Source organism: Zingiber officinale, chromosome 9B (assembly GCF_018446385.1).
Source record: "Zingiber officinale cultivar Zhangliang chromosome 9B, Zo_v1.1, whole genome shotgun sequence".
NCBI classification, from domain to species: domain Eukaryota; kingdom Viridiplantae; phylum Streptophyta; class Magnoliopsida; order Zingiberales; family Zingiberaceae; genus Zingiber; species Zingiber officinale.
The window spans coordinates 94751098-94764967 of NC_056003.1; the positions used below are offsets into that span (position 1 = coordinate 94751098).

General features: G+C 43.8%; 2 protein-coding genes across 2 annotated transcripts; both read right to left on the reverse strand.

The window, feature by feature from the left end:
- Positions 1 to 975: 975 nt before the first annotated feature.
- LOC122024919 (B-box zinc finger protein 22-like) lies at positions 976 to 3609 on the reverse strand. Its single transcript, XM_042583654.1, has 3 exons — positions 3199 to 3609; positions 1594 to 2019; positions 976 to 1515 (listed from the first exon to the last, which is right to left on the reverse strand). The coding sequence occupies exons 1-3, from the start codon at positions 3406 to 3408 to the stop codon at positions 1234 to 1236; spliced, it is 918 nt and encodes a 305-aa protein (XP_042439588.1). The 5' UTR covers positions 3409 to 3609; the 3' UTR covers positions 976 to 1233.
- Positions 3610 to 5160: 1551 nt separating this feature from the next.
- LOC122025015 (trifunctional UDP-glucose 4,6-dehydratase/UDP-4-keto-6-deoxy-D-glucose 3,5-epimerase/UDP-4-keto-L-rhamnose-reductase RHM1-like) lies at positions 5161 to 7657 on the reverse strand. Its single transcript, XM_042583772.1, has 3 exons — positions 7586 to 7657; positions 5890 to 7448; positions 5161 to 5812 (listed from the first exon to the last, which is right to left on the reverse strand). The coding sequence occupies exons 2-3, from the start codon at positions 7435 to 7437 to the stop codon at positions 5348 to 5350; spliced, it is 2013 nt and encodes a 670-aa protein (XP_042439706.1). The 5' UTR covers positions 7438 to 7448; positions 7586 to 7657; the 3' UTR covers positions 5161 to 5347.
- Positions 7658 to 13870: the final 6213 nt, after the last annotated feature.

Sequence of the window (13870 nt, forward strand, 5' to 3'; positions counted from 1 at the left end):
TATCAAAGAGAAACTTTGTATCTCATTATGTTTCCTAGTGTGAAATAAGTGCGAGTAACAAACTCTCTAACTCTTTTTTAGGGTTTTCAGAATGTCTATTTTTGAAATTAGGTAAAAATCAAATGGGCGTCCTGAATTAATAGAAATATCATATTGACACCCTTTTTTCCCAAAAAAAAAGTCAAATGAACACTCCTCTAGAAAAATAAATGTCCTTTATCTCAAAAATACTTGAATATTCAATGCTGTTTAAGAAACTAGTTGGTAGTTATTACACGTTATAAAAGTTACATACTAGCTTCTATACACTCAATCATAATTAGATTATGTTAATTTAAAATGTAATGAATGTCATAGAATCCCCATCATTTGATTTGCGCATTGAAATGTTATTTTGATTAAGTTATCACTAAAAAAAAAATCCAAAGCAAAATAATATAAAATCACCATGATAAAAGTTATATATTGTAGAAGTTAGCATCTATGTTTTACAATTATAGAAGTTAACAACCTAGCTTTTACACGGTCGAATAATTAAATAATGTATGGTAAAAACTAATTGCTAATTTCTATATATTATAAAAGTTAGATGTCAACTTTTATAATTGTAAAACCTAATTGCTAGCTTTTACACGACTGAAATTTTAAAGAATATAAAGATATTTTAGGCATATCACTTTACGGGTGCATATTTAACTTTAATTAAAAATGAGAAACTCTACGAAAACACAAATTTAGGACACCCTTTTCATTTTTACCTATTAAAATTCTAAATCATGGTCTCAGACACATGTATTATGAAAGTTAGGCTAGTGACATTTCTATAAGGTTTGATTGCTGAATGGTGCTGAACTAGGTCCACATTTCTTTTTTAAGACCAAATGTAAGGAATGAATAATAACATCACAGTAAAACTGGCTTTTGATATGGGTTTTAGGCCATCATCAAGGAAGGGTGGACTAATTCTCTGCTGCAAGTTCAATATCCAAAACATATATTAGGCTTCTTGAAATACCAGAATCATAGATCGGTAATTGCTGGAACTCCTTCAGCCTATTGAACTGACATGAGAAAAGGCGAAAGCCGAGCAAACATGACCAATGCAGTTGATGACATAGTTAGATACAACATCAAATAACATAACTGCTGGATCTAAGTTATATATCTTCGGCAATATGCATTCTTACATAACTAAGCTGGCCCCAAACTTTTCTGAGTCACCTCCAAGATTCATTATCCTGGCCGACGCTGACTGCGCTTTTGAGGTATCGGAGTGGGATAGGTAGGATCATGGAAAGAGCATATGTCAGGTACAAAAACAGAATCAGATGCAGCAGGATAATGGCGGATCCTTTGCCAGCTGAGTCCGGATGCAGTTGGTGGGGAAGGAATTTCTGGAACTCTCCATGGGTACTCAGGAACCAGCTGCCCTAAGCATTCACTATCGTCTACATCATCGTCAGTGGTGCGATGAAGTGATGATCCTTCAGAGCTTCCAATCTTTCCACTGTCAGCCTGTCAAACAAATGATATTAATCATCACACAAGTAAACTCTGAAAAAAAATTTCTTTATGCCCGTCTACAAGGCCTACCTTCGAAGAATTATGCTCAGTGAAACCAAAAGCTTGGTTAAACTCTGGGAAGCTAAAGAACTCATCTAAAGGCCAATCCAATATACTCCCAGGCATATTGAACCCTAAGACTGGGGCCTTATTTGCCACTACACCTCCATCCTTGGGCATTTGACTAGATAGCACTCCATCAGTGTCATGGGATACCACAGGATTACTGTTGCTGGGCAATTGTTTGGATTGTGATCTTACAGGCCTTCCTGAAACATGAAATTGTGGGTCCACAAGAGGAGCAGCCGGTTCAGCGGGGTCAAGGCCTACTCGCACCCCTGTTAGTAAAAATCTCTGGTGAGCAGACACATATGGGTTTGTCCTGTGTATAGCAACATCACATTTCCTGCAAAGCAAAGCACGATCTTCCAAGCAAAAGAAGTAACCAGAAGCTTCCTGCAAAGAAATAAGCTTAGTTCGAAGTGTTTGTGATTCAAAGAGAAAAAAGAAGAATGAATAGAGACACAGACAACAGAAAGAAAGCGATAGCTAAACAGAAGCAATTTTTATTAGTTAAAATAAAAAAGCATGCTAACTAGATTATCTTGCAAAGTTACGAGGCTGATAAATATCAACACGACAAGTCCATGTAACAACAACGTTACAGATGGGGTTTCTAATGTTTTAAGTGACATGCAACTCAACATGACTAGGTAACAAAAGAGTCTATATCATCTAGAGACATTCCCACGACAAAATGAAATAATGAGCACATGCAGAGTAATCATATGGTACAGCACATCACATTAGATTGGGAAAAAAACAAATTTCTCAGCTATTTGTGAGTGGATAGATCTAGAGGATCTCCCTCCATAATAGAATAGAGGCATTGATTGAATTAGTTGCATGCAAGCTCGACCAAGGTGAATTCAAGTATGTGGATCAGATTGACTTTACCAAGTGCAGTGGCGGAGCATGCTATGAGGAGCAAAACCATTCTAAAGTATTTGCCTTGAAGTTTAAGATGGATTATGCAGAGTGAAAATTGTTTGATATCACTACATGTTGAACACAATAGGCACGCAATTGCCCAAATGTCTAATAAAAAATCGTGTTAATTTTGTTTTACAAGTGGCAACTAGGGTTACATCAATTTGTCAAGTTTTCATTGTACTTTTTCTCCCAGAATATATTACACTTTTGAGAATGTAGGCTTGTGTATATTAGACTAGTCTTGCTTCTTTTTTTTTTTCTTGAAGTGTGTTGTTTTATTAAGGAAGATGAAAACTTCATAACGTGCTTGTGTTGGAGACATGGGATTTGGTTTCGTAAGTGTGTGGATTAAGACGGTGAATTCTCCTAAGTGGTGTTAGTGTTGTTACCTTCAACCTTATCTAGTCTGAAGCACTTATCATCTCAGCAATACTTTTCATGTTTCATATATTTGCAAAAGTTCCGCTAGAAAAGTAGGGATTCAACTCCGGTAGCTAATTAGAGGCTTGAACTATATACAGAAGCAAATACAAGAGATATTTCATTGATCAACCACAGAGTAGGAAGAGAATTGAAACAGAGATATACTATAACTGCCCAGGAAAGCTCGAACGATCAGGTAAAGTAGATTGGCACTCGTACCTGGCAGATATCGCACTTGGGAACGCCGCGAGAGGAAGAACTGCCGCCTCCACCGGCCCCATCGGAGAGCAGCGGCACCCTCTGGTGCTTCCCCGCGAGCTTGTTGGCCGCGTGCACCCTCTCATCGCAGGCCCAGCAAAGCGCCGCCTCGTCCGCGCAGCAGAGCACCACCGCCTCCGCCGCCCCGCACGCATTACACTGGATCTTCATCGCTCCCCTCCCGCCAATCAATCGACCAAACCCTCTTATCCCTCGGGGGATCTCCAACAAGGAAGATGGAAGGGCATAAAGAATTCGATGCTCTTCCTAATCTCTTCAAATTTTGCTTTTAGGGATTTTGTGGAGAAACAACGCAGACTGTCACGCTCGCGCGAGCGCTCCCACTTCGGCGGCTACAAAAATCGCCCATCGGAGCCGTTCCATTACACCGCGCGACTGCAATACTTATGTTCCTCCGCAGGCTCCCATTGGCGGAGAAGTCGGTAAAGCGGAAGGACCACTGACTTCGACGTGTGCTCGAGGAGAAGCCGAAGCGGGGACCGCGTCGTCACGGATGACGTGGCTCCCCGCCGGGTAGCGGGTCGCCGGCAAGGGCCCTGGATCCGATAGTAGAAAGGTCTCGTGCTGTGGCATGTGAAGAGTTCTGGTGCAACATCTCCAATTAAATAAATAATTTATTAAACTAAACAATTAAATTTGATGTTCAGCCGCTACTTTCTTGAATAATATTTCAATATTCATTAATAATACTCTTACTAAGATATATTAAATAAATTATATAAAAATATTAAAATAAATCAATAAGCTTATATTATTAAACTCAATAATTAATAATTAAATAAACTTAAATTGAATATTTTAATATTTAAAATTAAACTTAAATTCAACCTATCAACATGTTTAAACACCATGAAACATGAGTAAATTCGTTTACGGTCCTAGATGCCAACACAGTGTGAAGGCTCTATTGCAAGTGTGTTTGGAGCGGATCCGTAAGGCGGCCCCAGGTAAGGTTTGTGGCGACGACGGCGGACCCACCGCCTTGATTGTATGTCGGAGATGATCCCAAGCTATTTCTTTGTCTGAGGACTCCGCGAAAGGTCTGGAGCCTGCTCCATCAGCGTGGAATGGTCTCTGTCCTCATGTTAATCCATAGAATTCAATTATTTTTTTCTTAAAATACTTTTTATTTGAGAAAAGGGAATGTATTGAAGCGTCGTAACTTTTGTTAGAATGAGAACGACTTTATTTATTTCAACAGGATCAAGTTGGTCTTGTCACATTCAAAGATATATGTTTTATTTTCCTTTTTTTTTCTACAATATATAAAACTTCATCAGCTGGTTCTAATTAAACAGAATCAACTCGTAAGCACTTTATCGAAGATCAAGTGATGTAGCTAAATTGCTAATCTTAAAATGTTAATCACAGTAGTTGATTAACAAACATATTATCTTAAATGTGCCCCAGGGCATAGTACCGTCTATCTAACACTTATGTATCTATATATATATATCTAACCGGCACTAAAGAGATTATTAATGTAACCAATCTATATTTTTTAAATGCGAATCACCTCCCAGAAGCTTTTGGTAAGAGTATGTTATTTGATCTTCTATCTCCAAATCTATAATCTAATATGGATGCGCTGAACCTCCACTGCTCTTCATAAAGCTAAATGGATGCGAGAATCAACTACGCTCATGATAAAATATTCAACAACTATTCGTGCCCTTGTTTTTTTTAATATTAACAAGTCCAACATAAACAGTATAAAAGTTATGCACTTCATTGAAAGAATTATAAAATTACACATGAATCATTGAAATGCAATTTTTTAATTACCTTTTCCACACATGGGGTTGCATGAGGTCATAAAATACCAAGGCATAGAGTCACGTGCGTTGTTCCAGAACACACAATGATTTATGGATAAAAAGAAACAACCTACAAGACAAAGCATAGCAGTCTTCAACTATTGGAGAATATTCAATTGTCCTGATCAGACTAACAAACATGTTCGGAATTCAACCGGCCAAAATATGAAAATTACAATACTTATTATGATCACAAAAGATTGCCTGACAGCGTATAAACCAAGAAAAGGATCGGCATTTGAATTCGATGATATGCCACTGGAAAATAAGTTTCAGTTGGCTTCTCCACCAACAGGGACCTTGCTATTTGGCTCAAAGACATACTTGATGAGTGATTCCTTCACAGAGAGTAGCTCGGGAAACTCTTTCTTCAGCTTTGAAGCATCCATCTCGTTGTTGCTCCGGGGTGCCACAATCACCTTGGCCTGCTCTTCCAGGGTAAAGTTAACCCACTCAAAGCTGGGGTCAATGTACTTCTTGTACATCTCCAGAATTTCATTGTGACTGACCACACCAGGATTTGTAAAGTTCCAGATTCCACGACAGTTCCTTTTGGCCATCTCAATAGAAATTGGCAAAAGCTCATCCAAGATGGTCATGCTGTTGGGAATGTTCACCACTTTGTTGTAACGGGCGATCTTGGTGATGAAGTTCCGAGGGTTTTTGAGGTCTGATGAGATCGGCATTCGAACCCTCAGCGTGCACACATTGTCATACTCCTTGAGAAGTTCTTCAACCTGCATTGCAAGAAATGAAAAGATTAAAAATCAATTAGGAAACGATTTTTTTTTATCCCCCCTAATATCTTTATTACCATAGCTTTAGTCTTCGAGTAGAATGAACCAGTAAAATTTGGCATGTCTTCCTCCTTAAAGCCAATGCCTGACCCTTCTGGATGTGCACCATCATACTCAAAGATACATCCAGTAGCATAATTCAGCAACAACAACCCATGCTCCCTACAGACATCTGCAAGAGTAAGAGTGCCCACCACATTGGTGCGGATTGTCTCCGTCTTGTGAGACTCACACCAGTCGACATTGGGCCTGCCAGTCACGCCTGCAGCATTAAGAACGTGTGTTGGCTTCACCGACTGGATGTCGAATTCGATCTGCGAGCGCTCTTGAAGACGCCCCTTTCCGTACTCGAAAGGTATGCCCTTCTTCTCACAAATCTTCCCGAGCAGGCCACCGATCCACCCTGTCCGACCATATATCAAAAACTTGAGGGATGGTTTAGTGTTCTTGGGAGCAGGGACAATCATTCCTGTTTGATTAAAATTGATGCTGGTTTGCAAATTCTTGTCCTTGGCGGCTTCTTGCCCGATGATTCCGGGAATCATCAGCATCCGGGGATGCGGCACCAATGCGCCGGAGACATCACCCCACCATTGGGGGTTGCTGGTGTACCACTCCATTGTCTTCCGTAGCCCGTCCTCCCATGTGGTCCGTTCGCACCAGCCCAAGTTCTTCAGCTTCTGGTCGTCAAGGAAGTACCTCTGGTCGTTAAAGGGCCGGTTGTCCACGAACTTAATGAGGGTATCAGGATTCATATTGAAGAGACCGCAGATGTCCCTGGCCACATCGACCACCCTGCGCTCCTTCTTGGTGCCGATGTTATAGATATGACCGATCTCGCCTCGGTGGAGGACTACTTCGAAGGCCTCAGCGACGTCCTCGCAGTAGAGGTAGCTCCTCACATTGGACCCGTCACCGTGGATGGGGAGTGGTTGACCCCTCATGGCGAGGAGAATGAATTTGGGGATCAGCTTCTCCGGGAACTGGTTGGGCCCGTAGACGTTGTTGCCGCGGGTGGTGATGACGGGGAGGCCGTAGGAGCGTCCGTAGGCCATCACGAGCATCTCCGCGCCGGCTTTGGTGGCGGAGTAGGGGTTCGTGGGCAGCAGCTGCGATGCTTCGTGGTTTCCGACCACCGCGTCCTCGTCGGTCTCTCCGTAGACCTCGTCCGTGCTGACGTGGATGAAGCGGCGGACCAGACCGGTAACCTTGCAGGCTTCGAGCAGGACGTGGGTGCCGTAGATGTTGTTCTTGGTGAACTCGAAGGAGTTTCCGAAGGAGTTATCGACGTGGGTCTGAGCGGCGAAGTGCATGATGGTGTCGATGGACTCGGTGACGAGGAGGAACTGGACAAGGTCGGCGCTGGCGATGTCGCCCTTAACGAACTTGAAGTTGGGGGAGGCACGGGAAGGGTTGAGGTTGTTGAGGCTGGAGCAGTAGTCGAGCTTGTCGAGGACCACCACCTTGTAGTGCGGATAGTTCCGGACCAGGCGGTTGGCGACGTGGGAGGCGATGAAGCCGGCAGCCCCGGTGATGAGGATGTTCCTCGGCGTGTAGTTCGCCATGTTCGTCTAACCTGTAAACAGCGACAAATCCGTTCAACAACGTAATCCGAAGCTTATAGTAAGATTCCCAAAAATTGTCGCGAAGCCGATGGCCAGCGATCCGTCCGATCTGTGGCCAATGCAGGTGAATGGGGAAAACCAAGGAAACCTTAGAAGGGGAGAGCCTAGGGCAGTGCTGCGGACGAAGAGGGCGGCGACGGCGTCGTTGAGGTTCCGTCGATGCGTTGGGGGTTAAATAGAGGAGCAGATCTACAGGTCCACAGCTGACAGCTGACAGCTAATAGCTAAAAATTTGACTTATATGTCCATATAAAAACATAATTTAAATACCGTAACAATTAATTCAAATTTTTATAATGATTCACGAGTTTATATATATATATATATAATGTCGCGATTTGAAATCAGGCTATTTCCCTTGTAACCATACATAAACCTTTTTATTTTAAGTCCAACAATATCTGCATAATAAAATATTATTAAAATTAATCAAATTCATTAATTAAAATTATTATATTACCACTTTGAGGAAGATAAACTTGGTAATGCCATATGGAAAAGATTAAAATTTTAACTAATACGTGTTTTAAAATCGAGATATATGCAAATTTATGGCTAGAAATAAAATGGAAAATCGGTACTACTGCAGGTTGCTTCTGCTGCTCCGCCCTTCATAGGATCAAAGGGGGGCGTAGGACGGAGTTAGGTTTCGTTGCGAGGACGGCGTGCCGTCCTGCGGGCCCTTGCTTTGGTAGGTGGTGTTCTTAGTAGTTCGCTTCGTCGCACGACGAGCCTTCGCCAGGCCGTCGAGCAATTAATACAGTCTAAAGCGGCCTTTGGTAGGTGGTGTACTTCCCAATTCCTGTGTTCGCGTTCGTGTTCGTGTTCGTGTTCGTGTTGTGTTCATTCCCTTGATTGAGGCTCAAGCCCGAACGAGGCAGTCGCCTATGGCCCGAGCTTAGTTTGACATAGCGCGGCCTTATTTTGCGCGAGGGCTATGCCATACAATCCAGACCCAACAGAATAGGAGACAGCCCTGCCCAATTTACAGCTCGGTCTCCCAACTCAATCACGTCCCAACGCAAACAGTGGCACCTCCGTCCTACATTGATCGTGAAGGTGTCCTGTTTTTTTTGAGCTCCTCCTCTCTCTCTCTTCGCTTTTGGAGCGGAGATTTGGATCGTCCTCCGGCTCTGGATTGGCCTGCATGTCAAAATGTGTCAATGGGGTGATGAATGTCGGCGCGGTCCCTACAACAGTTAAATCTTTAGTGTTGAAAGACGAAACTCGCGGAAACACAAGAGAAAGAAAGAAATGTTCAAAAGAGAGATTATAGAGATGGTTGGTGGAGAAAAGTTTTCTCCTCCGTGTACGATAAGAAAATCATTGTACATTTCACTTACCTTGATCCTTATAAGTCGATAGAATCTTCACGTGGGATGTTACGTGCCCATCAACTACCTGTATGAGAGGCAGTTAGGGCATCGGAAACAACAATTGTTGAACCATATACTGATATGATCGAGTAAAATCTCCATGTAGGATGTCACGTGCCACTTGAGATGACCGTCGTTAGACCGTACCCTAACACTATTGGATAGTTGGCTAGGTGTCTCCTTCTGCACCAGTTGTCAAAGGTTGTCGGGTTGCGTTGGTCGGGCGTGCACGACTTGTCAGAGGTTGAGGCCGAGTAGTCAACTGTTGTTGATAGCCGACTGACTTTTCGAGTCTAAATGGGATGCCCATAGGACGAAGGCTCGGGAAGTGAAGTCCGAGTGGGATGTCGTATTAGAGTGCTCAGGAAGTGACCCAATTGAGTCCAAGTGGGTCGCCGAACATCGAGTGCTCGGGGGTGTCAAGAGACACCGAGTGCTTAGGTGAATAGATGCTAAGGATCCAAGTCGGAATGGGTCGACGAATGTCGAATACTCCTTGACCTTTTCGAGTCCAAATGGGATATCGTTGGATGAAGATTATGTATTTGGAAAAGGAGGCCAACGAATTAGGATGTTCACGAAAGGAGATTGGCAAGTCAAGGTATTCGGGAAAGAAGACGGGCAAGTCGGGAGTAAGAGCATGTATTGGATGTTAGGAATATGTCCATAAAATAGATATTTATTATTAATTATTGATTTAAATAAAAGAAATATTTATTTTATTATTTGATTGTTTTATGCTTACTTGTATAAAAATAAATGTTTATATAAAATCTATAATATAGTGTTGTAACTATGATTTTAATATATAAGATTGTCATATACAAGTGGATTAAAATCATAGATAATATATTTAAAATGTTCATGATTGGTTAAAGTATAGATTTTTAATTGGTAATCACTAATATAATGTAGTTTGCTGACATTATGAATGTGATAATTTTATCTAAATAGTAGTGTAGTGATACTAAACAGAGACATTTTGTATAATATGATTATATAGAATAAGGAATAGATGTTGATGCGGATATGTCCCTGGGCCCAAAGGCAATTAGGGAGAAGAAGAGGGGCATTTGGTCATTTCACGTGAAGAGTTTTTAGGGATTATGAGAAGAGGCACTGTTCACAGGTCGAGGGGAGGATTTTGGTTCGTGTTTTGTTCCGCCGCTAAGAAAAGGGCTTTCTTCCTCTCACGCTCCTCGCCGGCGCCGACGCTAGTCGCCGGCTGCTCCCCTCCTCTTCTCCTCTACCTCCTTTCCTCCGGCCTCTTCACACCAGCGCCGTTACCAGGAGGAGGAAGTGGGCTTTTCTGCCGCCGCCCTCGCAACAACGCAGGCTGGGGCCACCTCACCGCATCCCTTCTCATCGAAGGCACACAGGGCGCTTCTCCTCTCGTGGGAAGCCTCCTTCGGTGTTGGCTTCCTCGCGCCTGGCCACCGCGGTAGAGGCGCATGCAGATGTTACCTTTGCCGCCTCCGACGTCGGTCGCACTCACTGTCGGTCGCCCTCACGCACGAGGGCTCTCTGCCACAGTAGCTCTTTTCTCCTCGCGATCACCGTCTACGAGCTCCATCATCAAGTGCACCTCTTCTCGCCCTCACCGCCGTTACCGCTGTTCCCAGTGCTGGTCCAGCAGATATCGCTACCTCTGTGAACGTTGTCGCCCTTGCCAGCCGCCGCCATCCTCAGCACCGCCTCCAGCGGCTGTCATCGAGTCTAGCAGCGGCCGCCGCCACCTCTAGTGGTCGTTGCCGCCCTCTGATGCCACCTCTAGTGACCACCACCGGTCGACCCATGACCTTTGTAGGTGGCACAGCGCCGTCGCCGCAGTTGGCACCCCTATTGCCAAATCCGACCGTCCAACGCCGCTGCTACGTTCGCGGTGCTTGTTCAACCCTCGATCCGTGCTATCATACACTTCGGATGCCGATTCAATATTCGATCTATGTCGACGTACGGTTTGGCGATGATCCAACTCTCGAGCCATCGCTGACCCCGCGTTCGGCTACTGCTATTGCACTCTACCTTTGTGATATGTGTTCTGCCCTGTGTGTTGTGTTCCGGCCACCGATTCGTTGTGTTTCATATCGCTATTATGATTGTGAGTTACTGATATTATCTGGCCTGTGTGCCGAGTCCCGGCCTGTGAACAACTGTGGTATTCCGGCTTAGGTGTCGTCGTCATATTTTGGCCTACATGCCGCCTTTTGGATTCATGCTGCACCGGATTCCATGTCGCCGCCCCCAGATTCGACTCCTCGGCTACCTCACATTCATCTACTCTTTAGGGTCACGACAACTCGATCAGCAGCACGACCAGCTCACCGATCCATCCGAGGGCGCCCCCCGGGGCCAGGATACGTCACTGTACTCATCCTGTATTTATTTAATTGTTCTACTATTATTCGACTGCTTATATATTCGTGAGACCTTCCTCGAGCATCGGGGTACCAGAGATCGGGGCAACTCGGCCGCTGGCTACAGGTACTGTTGACCAGAGGCCCTATGACGACTCGGCCAACACAGAAGATAGCTCACCATCGGGTTCATGGAGATGCGGTCAACATTCCAGTCACGTCACTCCGGCAGTTCCGTCTTCTCAGATTCCCAACAAGAGATTAAAGTATAGATTTTTAAATGATAATCACTAATATAATGCAGTTTGCTGACATTATGAATATGATAATTTTATCCGAACAATAGTGTAGTGACACTAAATAGAGACATTTTGTATAATATGATTATATAGGATAAGGACCAGGTGTGATTTTGGAGTCTTTGTTTAAAATGTCATTACAAAGACTTAAATCTACATCTCTAAGATGATCATTTGTAGATCAATCTCAATGCTGAGTAGTGATGTGCATAGATTATATAGTTTTCGCCCTATTTTAACGCCATCACTTGTATTTCATGCCCATCTAGCAGCCACCGCCACCACCTCTAGTGGTCGTTGCCACCCTCCGATGCCACCTCTAGCGACAGCCACCGGTCGACCCACGACCTTTATAGGTGGCACAGCGTCGTCGCCGCAGTTGGCACCCCTATTGCCAAATCCGACCGTCCAACGCCGCTGCTACATTCGCGGCGCTTGTTCAACCCTCGATCCGTGCTGTCATACACTTCAGATGTCGATTCGATATTCGATCTATGTCGGCATACAATTTTGGCGATGATCCGACTCTCGAGCCACCGCTGATCCCGCCTTCGAGCTACTGCTATTGCACTCTACCTTTGTGATATGTGTTCTGCCCTGTGTGTTGTGTTCCGGCCACCGAGCCATTGTGTTTCATATCGCTATTATGATTGTGAGTTACTGGTATTATCTGGCCTGTGTGCCGAGTCTCGACCTGTGAACCGCTGTGGTATTCCGGCTTAGGTGTCGTCGTCATATTTTGCCCTACATGTCGCCTTTTGGATTCATGCTGCACCGGATTCCATGTCGCCGCCCCCAGATTCGACTCCTCGGTTGCCTCACATTCATCTACTCTTCAAGGTCGCGACGACTCGATCAGCAGCACGACCAGCTCACCGATCTATCCTAGGGCGCCCCCCGGGGCCAGGGTACGTCATTGTACTCATTCTATATTTATTTCATTATTCTACTATTATTCGACTGCTTATATATTTGTGAGACCTTCCTCGAGCATCGAGGTACCAGAGATCGGGGCAACTCGGTCGCTGGCTATAGGTACTATTGACCAGAGTCCCTATGACGACTCAGCCAACACAGAAGACAGCTCACCATCGAGATCATGGAGATGCGGTTAACATTCCAGTCACGTCACTCCGGCAGTTCCGTTTTCTCAGATTCCCGACAAGAGATTAAAGTATAGATTTTTAATTGGTAATCACTAATATAATGCAGTTTGCTGACATTATGAATATGATAATTTTATCCGAACAATAGTGTAGTGACACTAAACAGAGGCATTTTGTATAATATAGGATAAGGACCAGATGTGATTTTGGAGTCTTTGTTTAAAGTGTCATTACAAAGACTCAAATCAACATCTCTAAGATGATCATTTGTAGATCAATCTCAATGTTGAGTAGTGATGTGCATAGATTATATAGTCTTTTTGGCATATTTTAACACACATCTACTTGTATTTCATGACCATAATTTATGTTTATTGCACTCTATTTTATTATAATATCATATTTCCACTCCTTTTGAATGGAGATATGCTCTTTGCTTATTTTGATTGATAGGATGTTGATACGGGTTATAACGAGCGGACCCAAGAGATGACATGGTGGCCAAAGTCAAGGTGATGTGACAATCAAAGTCAATGTGATGTGGCGGTCAAAGTCAACAGAGGAGAGCATCTCCTCATCTGGCTCTGATTAGCTGTCTGATGCTAGGGCTAGTTGGATGGGCTTGGCCGAATTCCAAGCCGAGCGGAAAAAAGGCCGACCGACCCTTAAGCCGATCGAACATAAGGGTTTCAGTGCTTCACCTTTAAACTAAAGAAACAACGTGCCTGGTCAGATTCCAAGCCATGCAGAAGAAAGGCTGACTGTCGGTCGAACATAAGAGTTTTAGTGCTTTACCTTTGAACTAAAGAAATAACGTGCCTGATCGCTCAATAGCCGATCGAGTTTAAGGATGGGCACCCTTATAAGTCGGCCAGAATAATCGACTTACCTCACATTTGACCAGCCATAGACCTGGTCAAAGAGAGGGTCAAACTCATTACTCTATAGGAGCCTCTCTACATATGCCCGGTCGATCTGATCACCGATTAGCCTTATGGGTATCTGTTTAATAGTAGAACTGACTGGGTTTATATGTCTACATACCCATCTCTTCTATATATAAGTGGGATAGCTTTATAAATCTAGTCAGATGGTCGGGTGCACTTTACCTACAAGTTATTTTACTCCTGGCCGGAGAAAAGGTCGATCAGGCCTAAGACACTTTAGTTCAGAATATTGACTGAACCTCTCATAACACAACATTTCTCTAGAGGCTCATTATACGCCCAGCTAGA

Coding starts and splice junctions, on each gene's coding strand:
- LOC122024919 (XM_042583654.1), bottom strand. CDS start 3,408: ATGAAGATCCAGTGTAATGCGTGCGGGGCGGCGGAGGCGGTGGTGCTC. Junction 2,020..3,198: donor CCAAGTGCGATATCTGCCAG/GTACGAGTGCCA, acceptor ATTTCTTTGCAG/GAAGCTTCTGGTTACTTCTT. Junction 1,516..1,593: donor CTGAGCATAATTCTTCGAAG/GTAGGCCTTGTA, acceptor TTTGTTTGACAG/GCTGACAGTGGAAAGATTGG.
- LOC122025015 (XM_042583772.1), bottom strand. CDS start 7,437: ATGGCGAACTACACGCCGAGGAACATCCTCATCACCGGGGCTGCCGGC. Junction 5,813..5,889: donor ACTCGAAGACTAAAGCTATG/GTAATAAAGATA, acceptor CTTGCAATGCAG/GTTGAAGAACTTCTCAAGGA.